Below are 20,610 nucleotides of genomic sequence, written 5' to 3'. Positions count from 1 at the left end.
CCTCTGTGTTGTGTCTGGAGTGGCCTCTGCTGCTCCCTTTTATGGAGGGTCCCGGGCTCTTTGAGGTCTCGGAAGATGGACGTGGCCAGTGCTGTGTTTACTCCAGCTCTTCAGGCCCTTTGCAGAGAGCCAAGTCCTCACTGGTCCCTGGGAAATATCCCAACATAAGGGAGGTTCTTCCACCATTGTACTACCCCAGCTCTGCACACTGAGGAGCCAAAGCCAGAGGGCCGCTCTGCCATCAGAGTTTTGTGTTGTCCCCCTCCCCTGTGGTTGGAGCTGGGAGCGCCTTTCAGAGCATGGAGGTGGAAGCTGTGTGAAGATGGAGTAAAATTTTTGAATCCTGTTCTTGTGCAGAAGTGTTCCTAAGAGGCAATTCTTTCCCTTCAATGAAGTTGTTATTTTAAGCATGTTGGAAACTAGCACTGAAAGTGTGAGATAATCTACCACTATATTAAATAAAAAAAAAATAAAAAAATAAAAAGTATGGTTGTGTTTCCAAATCAAGAAAGAGAATAGATAAGGTGTTACCTTTTTATTGTTACTGCAGCTGGAATTTTCCCTGAGGGATGATTTGGGAAAAGAATCACCACCGCCATGAACCGGTTAAACAGGAAGGAAAGCTCCTGAGGGAAGAGTTACGCCTCCTTGATACTGAAAGCACATAGGTCACCTGAAAGTGTCTGTGAGCAGCAAGGCACAGGAGGCTGTACATCCTTCTAACAAGTTGTGTTTCAGGTAAGGAGTTTCAGCAGATATTCTTACTGCTTAGCAAGTGATCCAGTCATCTCCTCCTGGGATGTGGTAAAAGGGAAAATCGAGCCTGCAGTGTGCCAAGTTTTTTACAAGGATTCATGTGCATGTCCAAGTGTGGAAAGTATTTTTGTGTGCTTACAATGCCGTGAGACCCTCAAGTCCCTTGGTTTGTAGTGGATATTTTACAGTATTGGTTGGGATTCTCCCTTAAAACCCTGATCCCAGAACCACGATTATGTGAAAATACAGCTGTCATTCAAAAGGACAAGGAGGACTTCAGAGCTGTAAGAGAAAAAAGCCAAACCCTCCAAAATTCAATGTGAATTGAGAAACCACAATGCGAAAAAAAAAAAAAAAAAAAAAAAAAAAAAACAACCAAAAAAAAAAGAAAACCAAAACAACCTAAACTAAAAACTTAAGTGTTTTAGTGTTTTATAAAAAATTCATATAAATTTTGCCTCTTTAATGATTTTTGAAAATTGTTTTATCACTGCACTTGACAAGATTCAGAAGGTGAAACAGTGGCTGGCAAAGAGCCAGATCCTTCCCTGAACCTTGTATGCTGCTTTAAAAAGGACGAGGAGTTGGCCCAAATACAGAGCCTGGTGGTTCTGACCAAACTAGCACAACTTACACCACCGATATTTGCACCACAGCATGCTGAGCTTCCAGTCTCCAGGGTCAGTTTTAAACACAAGCCTATATGAAAGAGGCACCATGCTACAAACCAGGCTGTCCCACTGTCTGCTCCCTGCCAGACCCTCCCTGTGCCCTGATCCAGGTGGGCTCCCAGCCCAGTGAGGAGAGCAGGGGCAGGATGCACAGAGCAGCCTTTGGCACTGCAGCTAAACTCTGTGTGTTCCCAGCAGGAAAGCAATACTTCCCCTGGACAGCAAGGAGAGTGCAGGAGACAAGCACTGATATACAGACAGATGGAGCTGGGCTCTGTGTGTGAATATTTGTCTGTGCAGAGGTTACAGAAAGCCACAGTGGTGAATGAGCAAGGTTTTATGTTAGACATTTATGTGTCATCGTAAACAGAATTTGTTTGAAATTCAAGGAAAGTATTTTAGAAACAGTTGAAAGGGTGTAAAAGGTATTGTATTTTCTGGGCCTTATAGTCTTCCAGACAGCCAAGCTTTTTTAAGGAAGATGGGACTGGAGGGAGATTTCATTATTTTATCTTCTATATTTTCCTGAAACATTCCAATTTTTAAGGTGAATTTAAAAAACAGTAAAAGACCTTATACTTCTTAATTTAATGGCTATATAATTTTCTTTCTTGTTTTCCTTCTTTTATTTACCTGCTGTAGAAATGAAAAACAGAGAAAGCTGTAAATGGGAGCAATTTCATACAAGAAACTCCTGTTGTTATGATTTTTTTTTTTAATGGTGTCATCTTTATCTAAAAACATAGTGGACCTCAGGATTCATTCTGAGAGAAAGCTGCAAAACCATAATTGCAGTTTAGATCACCATTCAGAGTGGTATGCATCATTTTGGTTATGTGGCCTGGTGTAGTTTCATAAATGTGGGGTTTTTTTCAACCCTGCTAAAGCAACACATGGAATTACTAAGTGGAGTGCTTGAAAGAGTAGCCCAGCCTCTGAGTTGCAGGTTTTATTTCAGCCTGTTTAAGTTTTCATTTCGCTTCTCATTCCACACTATGGGCGACAGAAGCTTATGTCACCTAGAGTTGGACTTAAAATGAAACAAAAATAAATAAAATTGGGATGAATACCTTCTGCTGTAACACAGATTTTCATTGCAAGATGCTATTATCTAAACTAATACAGTATCTTGGAGACTTAATGGAAAATCTATTTGTAGAGCTAAGCTTTAGCAATTTCTGAGCACACTTTTTATCTCAATAGCTTTTTCCATTCCTGCTTGGGAATACATTTTTTTATTGACTTATTAAATCAGATGTTTCTATTTCTTTTAGATGACAACGTACTCCAGCACAACTGTGTGCAGTGTGTAGTATTGCTGTTCTGTGTCATTTGTGGGTTTTAGGCTACATCTGTGTCAGTAAATGAAACAGGCCAAGGCCTTGAGGGCAAATGGCCCAGAATAGACTTTGGTTGTAGAACTAAACTCCCTTCCTAAAAAATACATCCTCATGCCTACTGGCAGCAGTTTCCAGTGCAGGCTGCCCATCTGAACCATAGGAGTACTTGGCACATGCCAAAATCAGATCAGGAAGTTTGCTAGTAACAACATTAATGATGGAGCTGCAGAAGCTCATGCCCTTGCCTGTTAATTTGCTAAAACAAGTCCAGCCTCAGGCTTTGAAGATAAATTTCTTTTGCAAAACAAAAAACCAGAAAAACCCTGAAATTAATTTATTTGTCATTTTTTCCCCATATATATGCTATATCCTAGCTTTTGGGGTGTAGTGTTTTGAATATTAATAGGAGATCCATGTCTTTTGTATTCTTTGACTTAACTTTCTTCACCTGATTGCACTAAGATAAAAAGTGGTAGAATATGAAGGAATTGGAGGCACAAAAAAAGAGGAAAATGTGAATGAAATTGACAGCCATTAAGACAAAGCCTTCCTAACTGCTGGATTTATATTCCTGAATTGTGTGCTTTGCAAGCGTAGAAATGATGGGGAAAAGCATGAAGATTTTCTTTTATATTTGTCAGAATTAGTATTTAATATTTAGATCAGTTGTTGCAGCCATCTTGTTGCTATTATTTAGGAGTTGAGGATAATAATAATAGTAGTAATTTGTTATTGGCATTATTATTACAACTATAGTAATAATAATGTCTGGAAACAAGTATCAGACAAAAGAATAATCTAACTCCACTTTAAGAAAATATTTCCACTCTCTGGAGAAAGCTCTAAAGCAAAAAAGACCAAAGCAGTGTAGTGCTTTCATTACATTAGATATTTTGGGGTTTAACTTCCATTCTGTGCTTCATTTCAGGTAGCTCCAGTTCCAAACATTGCTCTCTTGACCTTGGAACTCTGAGACTTTCCTGAGGACCAAAAGGACTGAAGTGAACAATCAGCCATGGCACACTTTGGGAGGGTGCCCTTCTCACACAGTGAATTCTGTGAAGGACAGCCTGGGGACCAAGCATCTTACCCCCTGTACCATTTTGGTTCTGATGGAGACATCCCTCTAGGATTCGATCGAATCGTTGATGAAGTCAGCAATGAATTTTTCTTTTACGGCTCATCCCATCCACGTCACCACAAAGAAATGTTTTTCCCGTCAGACCTTTTCAGTTGCACTGTGCCTGACCAGCATCTTCATGGTCAGCCTCTCATTGCTTATGGAGAACTTTACCCTGGAAATCCAGTTTCTCACTGGCAGCAAGGCACCATGTCACCCATGGTTGGCTTCAGATCTTCTTTGCTACCTGATTGCAGAAACTTCTCTGTGGTGGATTCCCACCCCTACAATCTCGAGAGAGAACTCCATGGAAGGAATAGTGGAAATTCAGTTTCAAATGTGGAAAGAGGCAACATAAATCTGGGGTTTCAGATAGGCTTTGACAGTCTGGATGCTCCAAGTCCTGTTTTCTTAGACAATTATCCATTTAGACAAAAAGTGAGAGAAGAAAGTGGAAATGGGGAAACTTCTTTAACCAACACCTCCAGAAGATGCAGCATAGGACCTGCCCAGCCCCAGGGCTCTGGACATGACAGAGAGGTATTTATACTTTCTTATGTTAACAGTACTTAAAGTTTTTTGTTCTTGTTTGTGTCCTTGTATTTTGTGTATTCACTCACAGTGTTGCAACATGGATTAGAAGCACTTAATTTAAAGACCTTATGAAAAATAAAACATTTATGCCTCAGGGGAAGCAAAAGCATTTTATACCAGAAGAGAATCTAGATTATGGTCTAGAATGCTCCAGTAGGCTCATTTTATGGCTCACTGAACCATAAAACTACCACAGAAGGATAAGTACAGAAATGTAGAGTAAGTTGTGTTTGAAAGATAAGATGACAAATCTTTATGGTCTGATATGAAACCTGAGATTCAAAATAACAATACATTATGTTGAATCTGTTTTGTTGGTTGTTTTTTTTTTTTTTTGTTGTTGAGCCAGATTATTTTCTCTGTGTCTAGTCTGTCTGACATATCCTGATCCTGAGAGATGAAACATAGCCCATCCTGCCTTCACCATGTACTTCCATGTGCATAATTATTTTCTAAAAATAGACACATCTACTCTAACTGTGGAATCTGGATCCTATGACACACACTCTGTCTTTTAGCTGTCTGTCTGAAACAAATCCTTTATCTTTTTTTCTTCCTTCATCAGGTGTTCATAGCTCTATTTGTGCTTTTGCCATTTTTAATAACTGTGTCTTATGGGACTCCCATGATTCTCTGTGATGTTATATCTGTCCTCATTTTCTTTCTTTCAAAATCCTGATATGGAGAAGGGAAAAGAAAATGATAAATCCTCCCTTTCCTCCAGTCCTTGTTAGCATTCTGAATCATTATAGGAATCCTGAAATAGCCTACAGGATACCTCTGCACCATGAATATTAAAAGACAGTTTAGGTTCACCTTCTGCTTTTAAATCCCAGTGATCACAGTATCATAAAGCAAAGAGACACTTGATTGACTTGTTTCTATGTCTCTGAATAAGGAGAACTATAAAAGTAAACATATGCAGGCCCAGACAGATGGGAAGGCAGCAGGGGGAAATATATCTGAGGACAAGAACTCTTAAGACTAATCCTGTGCACCTCATTTTAGAATTTCAGTGATGAATACAGAAGAGGAGGGGAAGAATAGGTGGAGAGACAAAAGGCTGTTGTTGCTTTTTACTCATTATAGGAAAACTAAAGCATGCTGAAATGATGATGAAAAGAACAAGCCTTCTCAGGAGAAAAGCAGAAAATAGTGGGATACAAATGAGCAGGAGGAGATTAAATCCTGGGATGGGAAGAAGAGGTGCTAGAGGAAGCAAGCATTTAAGAACAGGCAGAAACGCTTCTGTGACGGAGGAGGAGAGAATTATAGGGGAGGGAAGAGAAGAGCTGAGTGAGTCAAGGGCAACTACAATTGAGTGTGTGGGAGGATTTGATTAAGTCAGGGAAGTATTTGAGCTGTTTAGCTCAAAGAGGAAGAAATGGGAGAGAGGAGTGAATTGATTTGTAGCATAAAATCAGTGTGGTCACAGGAATTCCTTCAGGGAGAAAAAGCCATGTCAGGATAGAAAGAGAGCCAAGGCAAGGGGCTGGCAGCTGAACCTTGAGATGATAAGGGAAAATAAGAGTGAGAGAAACTCGAGAGAGGGAAGTGCAAAAAAAGGCTGTAAAGCAGTTACTCAGTGCTGCTGGGCTTGGAGTTTTGGAAAAGACAAAAAGTGCTGCGGGGTGACAGACCTGATGGTGAGTGAGACAATCAGAAAGGTTGGAAAAGTGGAACACTACAGCAAAAGAATGAGCACAAGTTGGATTTGTGAGGTCCAGAACAAGTAAATAATGCATCCAGGTAGTAGGAGATGAGAACCAAGACTTCAGAGTGAAATACAAAGGATGCTGAGACATGAAGATTAGAACTGAGGTGGGCCATAGGTGCTCAAGATGAAATATTCACACTGCTGCAATCACACTGGTATTCTGATCCTTAGCTCTTGAATGCAGTTGTATGGCCCTAAGCTTTATTTAATGTGTGCTAACCAAAATATGCCCAGTGTAATAAAGAAAACATTAATTTTTTCTGGCCTTGTCATTAAAGGTTAGATGTTCAAAAATAGAAATAGTAAAGGAAACTCTCTTCATAACATCCCAGTGAAAGGAGATGTTATCTTTTTTCCATATTAGAAAGAAAACTGAAAATAAACTGAAAATAAAACCTAAAAAGTGTCTAATATATTTAACTACTCCATCTATGATATTTAGAATCTACTTTTGAATTCTGATGTTTTCAGAGTAACTAACAAGACTCATCTCTTCAACCAAGTCCCATCATCAGACCAAACATCATGATTTTGTATTGGGTGCTCCAAAAATGAGAAATACACTATTAGTGTTCATATTTGGAAGGATAGTTTAGGTGACTTGATTAGCATAATGTGAGAAGTCTATGGATGAAAAAAGATTCCAGTCATTAAGGGATGCATTCAGTTGCTTCATCCCTGTTGTCATTGTTCTCTCCATATGCAGTTCTGTCTCATTCACTGCTCTCTTTAAGATGTTTGCAATGCATGGAGCCTCAAGTACTACTGAAAAATAACGTGATCATGTAATTAACATCTTACCTTTATATGGAAGAAGAAGGAAGTAAAGTTTCTGGACATGTGAAAAGAAGACATGACCAAACTAAAGCTCTCATCCCTATGACTCAGCAATGGAGCTGGAGCTATTTATCTGCCTTATATACCTCTGCCACCAGAATGAATTTGAGTGACTTAGCAATGGTATATTCCAGATGTGCAGACGGATTCTTGTTTGCCATTAGGAATCACTCAGAGACGCTGCCAGCAAAGATGCAAAAAAGCAGAGAGTTCCCATGTTACTCCTGTGTCCTGCAGGGGAGGACCCAGGTTGCAGCTTTGGGCTGTCAGGCTCCTCTTTTCCTTTAGTAATTATTTAATCATATTCTTCTTCAAGGTGTGAGGATTTGAGGATTCATGCACATGTCCTTGTGGCAAATCATGCATTCCAAGTCTTGTCCCTTTTTTCTTGCTCAATTCCTCTCCGTTTTGCCTTCCTTAGTTTGCAGTTGTGGTTTTGCTCTTTTAACACCTTCAGTCCCATTTAATGCTGTGTTCCAGCCTCACCTTTTCTTACCTGTGGATTAATTTTCTCAGCTTTTCGTTTATTGGCTACTGCTCTTTTTCCATGTACTTTTTCCAGGGCACTGTACCTGCTCTGCAAGGACAGAGCTGCAGGTGGAAAAGGAGCCTTTGGTTGGTTTTGTGGGGTTTTTGTAATGAGTAGGTAATTTTGGGAGGCTGTTGTGTTACCAAATCACTCATAATTTCTGAATAGTGAACGTCCTCCAGAGGTTCTTATTACTGTCTGATGAGGTGAATTGTAAGGTAGGTGCCTAACCAAAATGGAAACAAGGAACCAGTGGAGGTGTTATATTTTCCCTGATTTTGAAGGATCTTTTTCAGCAGTTCTTAGAACCAGGGAATGATGGACCACTGATTTTGATTGCTAAATTTAATTTTACTCTCTTATTTACACCCTCAGGTTTATCCACTCTTTTTCCTACCAGACAATTTCAATTTTCCCCTCTACTGATGATTCCCCCTTAGCATCTTTAACTTTCATAAACACTCCCCTAATGCTCTGTGTGGTATTGTGGGTAATGAAAATACTATATACCATCAGTTTTGGGTCTCATTGTATTGACATAAGATTTCTGACTTTTGAGCTTTCAGTTCTGCCATTGTGATTTCCCCACCAGCCAGCTCCCAGCAGATCTATCATCTTTTATAATCATCCCATCTTCTAAACTATAACTAAAATTTCCCACCCTGCATCTTTTAATGCATATTGCACTTTCTTGTCCAGCCAAAAAGAATCTTAAGTTCTGCTTATTAGTTATTTTTATAAGTTTCCATACTTTTATATAAATTATTATTCAAATTATAAAATAAACCTTTTGCCACATCTCAGTTTCCTCTTCTGTGACACGTCGCTTCTATGACTGAAGGGGTTTAAAAGCTTTTATAGAGTTAAGCCTTGTAATGTCTCCACCTACAAGAGTAGAAAGGGCTTGCAGGTGTAAGAGTATTAAGTTCTTTTCTGGAGGTAATGTTCTGCCTGAAGAGTACTTAAGGCAAACAGACAAAAGGGATACTTGACCCAAACCAGTGGCTCAGACCTCTGCTCCCCAGGTTCACAGGAAGTATGTGGGGATTTTTCACATTCAGTAGAGTCCACTGGCTCCCTCTTATCTGCCTTAGGGACTTACCTGACAGGTTTATGGAGTTTAAGGGGATGCTGAGCTTCCTGCCAGGGCAGAAAAAGAGAAAATAAGGATTAAAACACACTGAAGCATAAAGCTTCAGTTTGTCCTTCTCCCTTTTGTAAACTAAATATCTGCATTTGCAGTTATCTGTGCCTTGATACCCAGTGAATTGTGAAAGCTTTGCCTGAAATTCCTGATGTTCTGCATGGAGGGGAAAAACAGTTGTTACCCAGGGTAGCTGATGCTTTGTGACTTCTGAAAGCATTTAGAGTGCAGTCTAAATGGGGCCATTTGTGTTTATTTGAAACTCCATCGAGTCAGGGAAGGAATGATAAGCTCTCATGGAACAAAATTCAAGGTTACCCTTACGGTCCTTCTGCTCCTGATATCTAAATAACTCAGCCCTGTTTCTTCTGGGGTCTTTTTGGTATTTTTAGGCTGCACGTTGGTCTATCCAGTTGATTGAAGCAAATCAAGGAAGTAATGAGAACACAGTTGGTTTTTGCAACGCTGTGGAGAAGTAAGTAATGAAAAAGTTGTTTTCAGCCAACTATCACATTTCACTTACTTCCATTAATTGGATTGGTTATCCCTGTGTATTGAAGCTGACTGGGATAGAGTTAATTATCCCCTCATAGGGCTGGGCTGTGTATTGGCAGCTTGAAAGGTGTGGATAATGCACCAGTAGGCTACTGCTGAGCACTAGTCATTATTATGACATTTGTCTGAAGCCCTTCTTCCTGGGAAGAGGCTGGACACTGCCTGCTGGTTGGAAGTCGAGAATATTTTGTCTTCCCTTAATTGCATGTGTGGCCATTGCTTTTGCTTTTGTTCAACTGCCTTTATCTTGACCCAGCAGGGTTTTTTCCCATCTTTTCTCCCCCTTCCCTTGTAGTGATGTGGAAGGGAGTGGTGGAACATCTTGGTGGGCACCTGGCATCCACCTGAGGTCATACAGCCACACTCTGCAGTCCTGAACAATGCTGCAATTCCAGTATCCACTTAAATAAGGAAACACTTCTAATTATTAAAACGCTTCTAAAGATTAAAAGCCACGAAGGAACATTAATTCAAAAAAATACTTTCTTTTAACTCTCTGCTTTATTAATGATAAGTACATTTAACTCTTCACTGTTGATGGCTTATAGTGCACAAAACTTCCTGTCCTTTTTCTGTCGTTGTCTTGGACAATATTAGTGCCTGTGTAACTCTGAGCAGGAAAATAAGGGTTGGAGGAACTGACTGAAGAACAGACTTGCCACATACTGTCATGATGAAAAGTGAGACTTAGCAAGTGAAAAAACCCACTTTAATTATATTTTACCATTACACTTAATAGCCTGACTTAATGGGATAGAACATTTTTTACTTTCTTAATCTTCTGCCGAAAAAGAAATTGTGTAGAAATCCAAGAACACTAAAAAATTACAAGTATTTAGACCATCTGTGCAGATTGATTTTTCTTTTGTAGACATGCACTGATCACACTGTCAGGTTGTTAGCACAAATGCATGTTTTTCCCCCCAGAAAAGTAGTTGGAAAATGGAATCCTGATTTTGTTATTAGACTTTAATGAATTGATTTTATTCAAGGTCAGCCAAGGCAGCTTGTCTTAAAATAAAAAAAACAAAACAAAACAAAACAACCAACCAAAAAATCCAGATTGATGTTGCACTGAAAGTGAGTATATTATATATTCAAATGGGGTGGAGGGTCAGCTTCAAAACATACTCAGTCACATGTCTCAGTTTCCTTTTCCACAGTTCATCAGGCTGAACCCCAACCCAACTCTTCTACCATGAGATGCATGAAGGCACATTCCACATGACTGCTTTCCTCCCAGCTATTCAGATATTTTTAATGTCTAAACATTCTAATTATAGGAAAAGCTTTCTATTGATTTTTGAATAGATGGGTTTATTTACAGGGCTAAAAAGATAAATACTAATAAGCCTTTCTTGTTTTACAGGAACTTGTTTTGTGTGTGTCATGAGCAAATACTCTTAAAAACAAAATAAGAACAGCTTTTGCTTTTCTTCTATTAAATAAGTAGAGAAACATTTTTAGGACAAAATGTCACAGCAACCAAAAGACCAAAAAATGTCATAAATTTTCACATTACTTACATATTCAGTCTTGCCAAATGAGCATCCTCCCAGTCCCAATGAATCCCAGTTGCTGGCAGTTTCATATGTCAGAGGCAGGATGTATAATTCAGACTCTGCATCATGCATTCTTGCAGCTCCAGCTTGTAGCTCAACTAGAAACCCATCATGTTTTTCTCTAGGTAATACTTGCACAGGTAGCAGTCTATAATTGAAACATTTGGTTGTGCATGACTGTAAATCAGTCTCCAAAAGCCCTTTCTCAGGTTACTTCTACAGTTATGAACAGAGCTGTAGTGAACAGTCATCCCTGGGTGTCTTCAGAGCACCTCCTAAAGTGAGTTTCAGACCAGAAGATGCCAAGCTGACAGTCTCAGGGTTCAGTGCTGCGAAATGCAGAGCTCCTCCACCTCACACTGTCTTCAGGGATGTGCTTTGCACTGCAGAGAAACACATCATGTTGTGAAATGCTGTGAAATAGCAAATCCCTCTAAATGTCAGTACTTTCCGAACATGCTGAGTTGTTGCAGCACAGAAAGAAGGTAGCACAAGATTTTCTTTGTGCAATGTTTGTATAGTACTTCAGTTATGCTTTGGAAGACCCAGACTTTCAAAGTTTTGCAATGTTTTGCCCACCTGCTCAGGCCAGAAGCCCTTTAATCACGTGAAAATAGTAGATGGCCATAAATGATCAACACTTTTGGAAACTGAATGGGTTTTTTATCTGAAAAGCATGAAAAGCAAATTTGTGTCCCCATATTTTGCTAAAATATAAGTGTGTGGGTAGGGAAGGAGATGAGGTTTGCTTAGTTTTGAAATGACTGCCAGCAAGTTGAGGAGGTGATTCATGCCCTGTGTGTGTACATAGCCGGGTAATTTGATGCTGGTAGTGAAGTTTCCAGTTTTATTCAGCCCTTGGCTTTCTTGCAGAAACATATTACAGGGGGAAAGCTGTACCTTGTGCACAAAGAAATAGACTGACACCAGCTACACAGGTCACCCAAAGAAATAGACTGACACCAGCTACACAGGTCACCCAAAGAAATAGACTGACACCAGCTACATAGGTCACCCAAACAGCCTCTGTAGTACAAAGGTTTCTCACCATGAGTATAAATCCACCTTGTACTGGAGGTACTCTTGTCAAGCCTCATTTCCTCCCACCCCACTGAAACACCGGGCCCCCTGGCTTTTCATGGTAAGGAATGGGCTGCTTCACTGGATTATTAATTTAGCAAGCCTAGGCTTTTTTCTATGCCTTATCTTGCTGCAGAAATGCATGGCACAAAAGAGTAGCTCACATGGTAGTTTAAGAGACTTGGGCAGCAGCTCTGAGGCAGGAGGTAATACGGAAGTGAAGACTTTTATGCGAGCGAGCTGGGGTTCAAAATACCAGAGACATTAGAAAACACTCCCAACCAAGGAGCTAGAAAATGCTATGTGAACTAACAAACAAAAGAGAAGGCAGGATGCTCAGTACGGGATGTTTGGGTTTAGCTGCTAAATATTCAGGTCAATTAGTGAAATGTAAAGCTTCATCTGGTACACTATGTACCCTTACCTGCAGCTGCAGAGTGTATTTGCTTAAAAAGCAAGTTTAGTCCCAGATGACAGACATAATACCTGTGGCCAGTGTTCATTAGAAAATGGGACCTCAGAAGGAGTTAGTTTCTGCAAGTCTATGGTAATTGGAAGGAGGAAGGGCAATATATTTTATAGTTAACAGTGTATCAGAGGGACTCAAAGACTGTAACTGTTACTGCACTCTACAGACTTTTACATAAATACCCAGGGTTTTAGTAATGAGGAATTCAGATTGGATTTGAGAGAGTTATGGAAATAGACACTCCTTAAGATTTCACATAAGAAGCATGTTCCTGTATTCATTTTGACCAGATGTATTAGCTGCAGCTTTGTGTGCGTGTGCTCTTGGTTAGTTCTGCATTAAAACTCTGCTATTTAAGTACATATTTGAGCACTATTATTTCTACTGAACTCAGTGTACACCAAAGGCTCTGTTTAAACTCCTCTTGGTTTCACTGAGGTCAAGCTCAGCAGGGATTCTGTCAAGCTGACGAAGATTTTGCTGATGGTTTCCCTAGAAGTAAAAGATGTAATTATGTATGCTGATCTGTATTTACCTCACTAATGTATGAAAACAGAGTTTGAGTTGCTACTGTTTTCTCTCCACAGAACTTTATTCCTAACAGCTCTCTGTGTATTATCATATGTACCTTGTGGAATTTTTGTCTTGCTCTCAGAAGAGGCCAAAAATGCACACCTATTTAAACATGTTTTCTCCACGTGTTCTTTTCAGAATCAGAAATGCCTATCCTGCTTTTGATTTGAAGACTAATACTGGCAAAATCTGGAGTATTGTAACAAGGTTCCCAGAGCATATCCTTGGTGGAACAAAATTCAGGATCAGTGTTTGGACAGATTTTTCACCACATCCTCTGCTTCTTTCTCAGCATGGTAAGTGATTGAGGTTATATACTGGTCTAGGGAAGCACAAAAGTCATCAAATGAAAGGAGAAATTCCAAGTAGGTGGAAATAATAAAGGAGAATAATTAAAAATTGGAAAAGTTTGCCCATGAAGTTTGTGTAGTCTCCAGGCTTGGAGATTTTTAAGTTCTTACAAGACAAAACCCTGAACAAGGAGGTCTGAATTCAGTGTGCGCCCAGCTTTGCAGGGAAAGAGGTTCTTCCCAGCCTAAATTATTCCATCATTAAAGACTATGAGAAGCTGCCACTGCTCCTGTGCATCCTGTATCTGTGATTAGAGGGCGAATCTTTAATTCCAGCCCTAATAATTTTTATTTCTGCAACATATGCAAAAATAAAATAAATCTTATTTCCCCCTCTCTTCCTCTGCTGCTTACTAAGTGATAGTCTCTTTTTGTCTTTTTATCTTTTTTTATGAATAATTTCTTCAGTTTTCAAGGATTGATTTGACTGTAACAGGCTGAGTATTATTTATCCTAAACTTGATTAGACCAGGTAAGCAGCAAGGTTAAAGTAGGGGAAGGGAATACTCTTTTTTGCCCCATCTGATTAAAAGTATTGTTCAGTTAGGCAAGAACATTTGTCAGAGTAAGGAAGGGAAAATGAGTCTACAGAGTGCAAGTGAGTGATACTAGCAAGTTTTGGATTTTTTCCAATGAGTGACCTGAAGAAAGTGTATGTTACAATTTTAATTCAAGATTCTGTGCCACTCTTCATTTTCTGGACTGTATAAATTTAAGGAACAAGTACTGGAGGTTACATGTCAAACCAGCTGAGTTGCTTAAAATGGCAAGTTCTCAGAGGGTTAAATGTTTAAAACTGGTAAAAGCAATAGAAAAATGTGTAATTGAAGCGTCTTTTTGAGAAAAAGAAAAAACAAAAACAAAACAGTTTTTCAGAGAAATGAGCATTTTCAGGAGGAGCTTTTGGATCCATTAATACATTTGTTTTTCTCTGGGAAAAACCAAACCAAAGCAAGAAACAAGCTATGGTAACCTTCTCTTGTATTTCAACTTTGTTTCTGTCATAACCCCCTCCCCTAGAAATGCCAGCTGTTCTCTGAAGCCTTCCCATCCCCTTAAACATAAGACCAAATTTATCAGATGTGCTTCTAGATTATGCAACTATTCTTTTCCATTTTTTGATCAATTCTTCTAAAATGGGCAGAGAGGAAACGCATTGGCAAGTGTTGGAAAATGGCTTAAAGAGCTGAACTAGACCTGGAGAAAATTCTCAAAATGCTAAAGTGTTTCTGAACAGCAGGTTGTGAAAACTGACATAGAAATTCTTAATGTAGAGGGATTATGTATGTTTTTATATTATTATGTGGCTACACAGGTATTAAATAATATATTGCATATATAAAAAACATTAGCATATTAATTTACTTCTTTATTGTGGCCAAAAGGGTGTATACAGCAGAAACAATATCAAGTAATATTCTGGAGCCTTTTCATGTCATAAGTGGCTACAGAGTCAACTTTTGCATCCTTGGAAATGTACCAAAATGTTCATCAGGAAAATGTAAAAGAAAAAAAATTGCCATTTGTCTGTTCCTTTCCTCCTGGGAATATTGCTCATCTCTTCTTCATTCCAGCTGCCCAACAAATTGCTCATTTCCTCTAAATGGACACAGATTCCATGTCATGTAGGATATTTGAAGCAAAATTAAAATTAAAAAAAAAAACTAAAATCAAGTGTGTATTGACCTAATTCCTCTTGATGGAGCTAGTCTGCAGCAGTTGTTAGGAATTACAGGAAAAAAAAAACCCTTATTTTCTTTGCCCAAGTATGTAGCCTGGAATTCTCTAGCAAGCTACTATTAATTTTCCTTGCTATCTTTATTTACAGCTGGCTGTATCACTCACGACTTAATTGTGGAGATCCTCCGCCACACAAATCAATACCCAGCCCAGGAGGAATTCCTTCTGAGTGTTTATGGGTCTGATGAATTCTTACAAAAGTAAGTACCTGGCTCAGCCACGAGCCGTGTAAACAGAACTACAGGGAGAGGCAGGGTATCAGGTTCCAAACACTTCATGTGTAGCTTCTGAAACTCCTAAAACACTTGGTGCTCGTGTTCTGGGGAGAGGATGGTGTGCTGCAGTGCAAGGATTCAAGTGCTGGCTCTTTTATGGAAGCTTTGTGCAGCCTTTAATTGTTTGTTTGACTCCGTTGTCCTTCTGGTCTTTCTCACCTATAATGCAAGGCTGCTGCTGCCTCCAGTATCTCATAGGGGTGTTATAAGGAAATCCTCAAAGAGGAAAATCACCAAAGAGAGGAGACACAGTACTATGCAGCTGCACAACAGGTGATTTTTCTTTATATCCAGTTGCAGTAGTAGCAAAGCAAATGAAGTCAGCACTGGGGTGCTGAATGCAAGTTAAAGAAAAATACATTATGCATACAAGCAGGTCTTTCTGAATGCATGTAGTTTACAAGTAGGGAAGTAAATGACTGACTCCCATTAATCCAGGTAAAGTCTTGCGGTGGTTGAAAGCATTACTGGGCTCAGCTAGTTGCTTTTTGCCCTCTGGCCACTTAAATTCAGGTGTCAGCAGAAGTGAGCAGATTCCGTGTTGAAGCAGCTAAAGTGCAGGCACTTGTCAGCCGGGCTGTGTGGACACTGGCTTTCAGCAGAAGGGGGGAGCTGTCCGTGTTCTGTGGCACCACATTAGGCTGTCACTGCGGGAATCCCAGCTCATCTCCTAGAAGTGCAAAAAGTGTTAGATAAAACAGTATATGACTATAATTGAAAGGGAAGATTGTAGAAGCAGTCATATTTACAGTAGAGTGTAAAAATTACCTGAAGTAGCCTAGAGAAAGCCAGCTGGGTTAATGAAAGTAACATAGCTGTGAGGGGAAGTGTCACACTGTGTAAAGTAGTTTTGTTCTGCATCCAGCTTGAGCACTTCTACCCTTACACAGGCAAACAGGTCAAGTGTTCAGATGTTTATGGTGAATTACATTTGGCAATGAAAGATGCCAAGATTGCCTCTTCAACATTTCTAATCCCACTCTTCTCTGATTCCAATGTTGGTAAAGCAGGAGCTGGAACAGCAGAGTGCTGTGTCAATCATTAGAACACCAGAAGCACCAAGCAGAGAGCCAGGTCTGTTAGTTATGCAAGAAGGACAGGGATTTTTTTTAATGATTTTTTTTTTCAAGATGCTCTTCTGATTTCAAAGGAATTGCTAAAAAAAGGAGATAATGAACCATTGTATTGGGGGTGAGTTCAGTGCAGTATGCACTAAAGAGTTTTGTTTTCATTGGTGGGGAGAATGCATCAATAGCAGACTCTAAATTCCTGCACTGGCAGAATCTCTGCAGGTCTCATTAGCAGTGAAAAAAGGTCAATAATGTTCTCAGCTTTCTTACTTTGCTCCTTCACTGTCATACATAAAGCATTGAGCTGCACTTTTAACTTCAGCAGCTTTTAATTCTGTATTGTGCTGTTAAAGTCAGCTCCCCTTCTTCTGCCTCTTCAACAGAGCCCTTAAATTTGAAACCCCAAACCCTTAGGATTCCTTGGGTAGTTTCACATGGCCTGAGGAGTTGCCTCAGGGTGAAATTTTTCCTATGTGTGGGCTATCTTTAAGTGCAAATTGGTTTCCTCCCAATGTTGCTAATGGAGTGATTTGATGCACTTGTGCACAGTTCTTCCCCAGAAAAGTATTTGGAGTCTGTTCATGGATGAATTCCAGTAGAAGTTCCCCAAGTTCTGAGACAGCAAAGGGAATAAATACTCTGCTGCTCCTGCTGTACTGAAATCCAGAAAAAAGCTAAAGTGAAGCCCAAATGGTGATTTGATGAGTTGTCCTCAGACCTGAGTGGTTTAGTGAAGCAGACAGCTTCGTCAAGATTTGTCAAAAGCTTTCATTTACTGTTATATTGGATTGTATTAATGAGCATTTCACCCCACCTCCTGCAGAAGCACCTGAAAGACTTGATGATTTCTAGAATCCATTTGGCTTTGAATGAGATGGGAAAAAAAATACCTCTGTGGTAATGACCATTACACTCTGCAGCAGCAGATTTCCTCATCCATTATTCCCTGCCTCCACAGAGATCCTTGGGCTCACATCCTGCCTGACCCATAAGTAGAATATCAGATTTCAAATACCCAAATTTTAAAGATATCAGAAGATAGCATATAGACTGCAGGTCAGTCTGGAATTAATAGAGCCATCTGTGGAATTCTGGTTTGGAGTCTCATTTGGTTTCTGGTCTTTAAGTTCACTGTGTGTACCATGGGAAACCTGGCCTTGCTGCAGCCTGCAGGCTTTCTTTTCCATCCCATCAAACAAACCTTCTAGATCCACCTTTAAATCTTGCTCTTTCCTATCTTTCCTTAGATTTAAAATGGAGACCCCTAAATATGATTTTATGATGCCTTTCATGAAAAATGTTATATAAAAGTAAATTAAATTGTGCTTAAACAGCTTGGGTTAAAGAACTCCTGGCTCTTAATGCCAGCAGCCAGCCAAAACCAACCCTTCTCATGTGTCACCAATGAATCAATCCTCCATTGCCACAATCTCAGGCCACAATCTCAGGGCATCTTGAAATGCCTAATAAAACAAAACACATAAGTGTATATAAGAAATGGACTTTAAAAAAAATTTCTTTGTTATTTTATTGGTGTGTGTGCTAGCAATAGGTTGCAGTAATGTCGCTCAGCAAAACCATGTAGTACAAGAATACTTACAAGCTTTATTTCTAAACTATTTTCTGTTTTATTCTAAGGCATCTGAGTATTTAAAGTTCCATCCATACTCTCACATGGTATAATTTAGACAGCTTCCCTATTGCTTTGCAGTTCAGCCACTACAGTGAGCAGGGGAATGGAATTGAAAAATCTAAATGCTTATCTTTTCTTCCAACATGCTTGCCTGTGACCTTATTGATGACATTTTTTTTGCCTTACTAATTCTGTTCTCTGGGAATTGAAACCTAAATAAAAATTGGTTTTCACTCAAAGTGAAGTTTAAGCTATTAATTATAGACTGACAGAGACATAATCGTGCAGATTGAAATCGTAAGAAGCAAGCACCTTTGGATGAATATGTTCTTTGTGAAAAATAAACTTAATTTTCTCTTGTCACTGCAGATTAAGTTTCTCATTCAGAGATGCTGCTTAGCTGAGTTACTTAAAAAAATAGTCTGATTGAACTGCATTAGGATTTGGAGCTTATAGCATATCAGAGAACCTTGCTGTGGGGAAGCAAGCAGTGAGGGAGTCTCAAGAGACAGGGATTTTCCCTTTCTTATATTTAGGTATTTTGTGAGACCACAGACAAGTCACTTGGACCAGTCATTACCATGTCTCCTAAAGACAAAGACTGCATTTCTCTTCATGGCATTCTCATCAGAGCTGCAATCTCCATATAATTTCAGCAAAAAAATAAGGAGAAAACTGTTGAGTTAACAAGGCTGGGACACTTTCACTTTTGTTTCCTTTACAGGGCTCAGAGTGCTGTAAACGAGTTACTAATAATCATGTTATTCTCCAAAGGGGATATATTACTTTTGTCTTAGTAGTCCTGGTATGGTAGCAAATCTGCCTGGGGTACAGTTTGTCAATCTGTGGCAAAGCTACACTTCTATTTCTCGTAGCTCACTTTTCATTTAGACCAGGTTTCCACATTATTTTGTTGAGGCTTTAATCCATTTTGTCTAGTCTCTTGTGTAACAATAGCTGTCAAAACTCTTCGTATTTGTGCAAATTAAATCCATTCATGAAGGCATGGCCACTTGTGCTGGCAGTATTTCAGGCAGCATTGCTATGTCAATAAAGGCTTTGCTGATGGATAGTATCTGCTTGGCACAGCAGAAGTTAACACAAACCACTAATGTAAAAGCAGTTATAATAACAAAATTAAGTTTCTCTTGGTGTAGCTTGTTTTGCCTGGAAGCATGGTGACGTGGAAAAACTACACTTGGAAAAAGTTTTTGTATATCTGTGACCCAAGATTGTTACTTCATAGGAGGGTATAGCTCCTCTGTACTGGTCTAGCTGTACCAATTCCTGTCACTGGCATTGCAGTAGGAATCTGTATCCTGGAGGAATCAGGAAAAGGTGACTCAGGACTCATGGATGTGTCTCTGTAATATTCTTGTTACTATGCCTGTCCATAGGCTGAAGGTGAGGCAGAATGAAAAGAGCAGGAAACATGGTGAGGCATAAAATAAAAATATGTTGAGGCAGTTCTAAAATGTTAAGGAAACTTCCCAGTCCGACCAGTTAGGGGGCTCTCTGGCAGCCACACTCCCTTTGTTGTGAAAAGAGTCTGTGCCAGTTCATGGCCTCTTGCCTGGACTGCTGCCCTTTTCCTCCACCCAGAGCACCATCTGCAGCTTGCACTGCACTAAATGTATTCCTCAGCCAAAGGATATAAAGATCGTGGTGCAGTTCATCATTACAGTCATGAGGCAGACATGGTTAGGTGAAATGAGGAGAGGAAGAACTTTCAGGAAAGCCATGGGCAGGCAGAACACAGAGATGAGCTGAGGAGCAACAGAAGAGTTGCATTGGTACAGTCCCAGGAACTGGGAATTGGTCACTTGGGCTTTTGCTTTGAAAAGGGATTTGAGAAGGGTTTAGCTATAACAGTGATATGCTTTTCACCAGTGCAGGTATTTCACTGTGTTGGTGTTCACTTCTGCCATTCCTACATCTGTACTTTATGCTCTTGAAATCAAGAAATTTTGCAAATTTATGGAGGTGCAATCAGAGGTGATCCTTGCTTTAGGTATTTTTGTCAGATGGAAATGAGTTTGTGCCTTGTGATGTTTAATATGTTTATTTAAAAAAAAAAAAATCCTAGATATACATTTACAGCTTTTGTAACCTCAGTGGAAAATCTGTATTTTATTTAGTTGCAACATAGTGTGAGTGCAGGACATTTACAAGATGTATAAATTCCCTGTAATTGTGCTGAATGGCAGTTACATTTAAGATTATCCACACATTTATACTGAAGACTTCTGCTGCCATGTGAGATGAGTCTCGTCTAAGTCACGCTTTCCATGATTTATTCATAGGTGAGCATTTTGGTTTTGTTTTGGTTTGTTTGTTGGGTTTTTTCAACTAAATCCATCCATTTTTATTCAGACATTCCATCAAAAACCGTTTTAGGTAGAAATACAGTTTACATTTAAATTCTGAGTTTTTCCATGACCCTTGACGAACCAAAAAAAAAACAACCAAACATCTTTCCTTCATGGCCCAGGGAGTTCTGAAAGAACTTGGCTATGCTGTAAAACTGTATAAATATGGAATATCCCTTTTTGTGCTTCTGTGGCTGAAGGCTCCACAAAGCCTCCTGAATCTAAT

At 39.5% G+C, this 20,610-nt stretch overlaps 1 protein-coding gene across 5 annotated transcripts in view; it reads left to right on the top strand.

The window, feature by feature from the left end:
• The window catches only part of PIK3C2G (phosphatidylinositol-4-phosphate 3-kinase catalytic subunit type 2 gamma), a 212,025-nt gene that overhangs the window by 22,451 nt on the left and 168,964 nt on the right, over positions 1 to 20,610 (top strand). For all 5 annotated transcript variants that reach the window (XR_011148031.1, XM_069003543.1, XM_069003544.1 and 2 more), the window contains 5 exons: positions 551 to 738; positions 3,696 to 4,427; positions 9,101 to 9,183; positions 13,086 to 13,243; positions 15,126 to 15,237. Coding sequence is in view for 4 of the 5 variants with exons in the window: in XM_069003543.1 (XP_068859644.1) it covers positions 3,783 to 4,427; positions 9,101 to 9,183; positions 13,086 to 13,243; positions 15,126 to 15,237 (998 nt within the window). In the remaining variant the exon portion in view is untranslated. The remainder of the gene's footprint in view (positions 1 to 550; positions 739 to 3,695; positions 4,428 to 9,100; positions 9,184 to 13,085; positions 13,244 to 15,125; positions 15,238 to 20,610) is intronic.

The sequence above is a fragment of the Aphelocoma coerulescens genome, chromosome 1A (assembly GCF_041296385.1).
Source record: "Aphelocoma coerulescens isolate FSJ_1873_10779 chromosome 1A, UR_Acoe_1.0, whole genome shotgun sequence".
In the NCBI taxonomy this organism is placed as follows: domain Eukaryota; kingdom Metazoa; phylum Chordata; class Aves; order Passeriformes; family Corvidae; genus Aphelocoma; species Aphelocoma coerulescens.
Note: the sequence above shows the minus strand (reverse complement) of the source record. Positions and strands in the feature narration are given on the sequence as shown.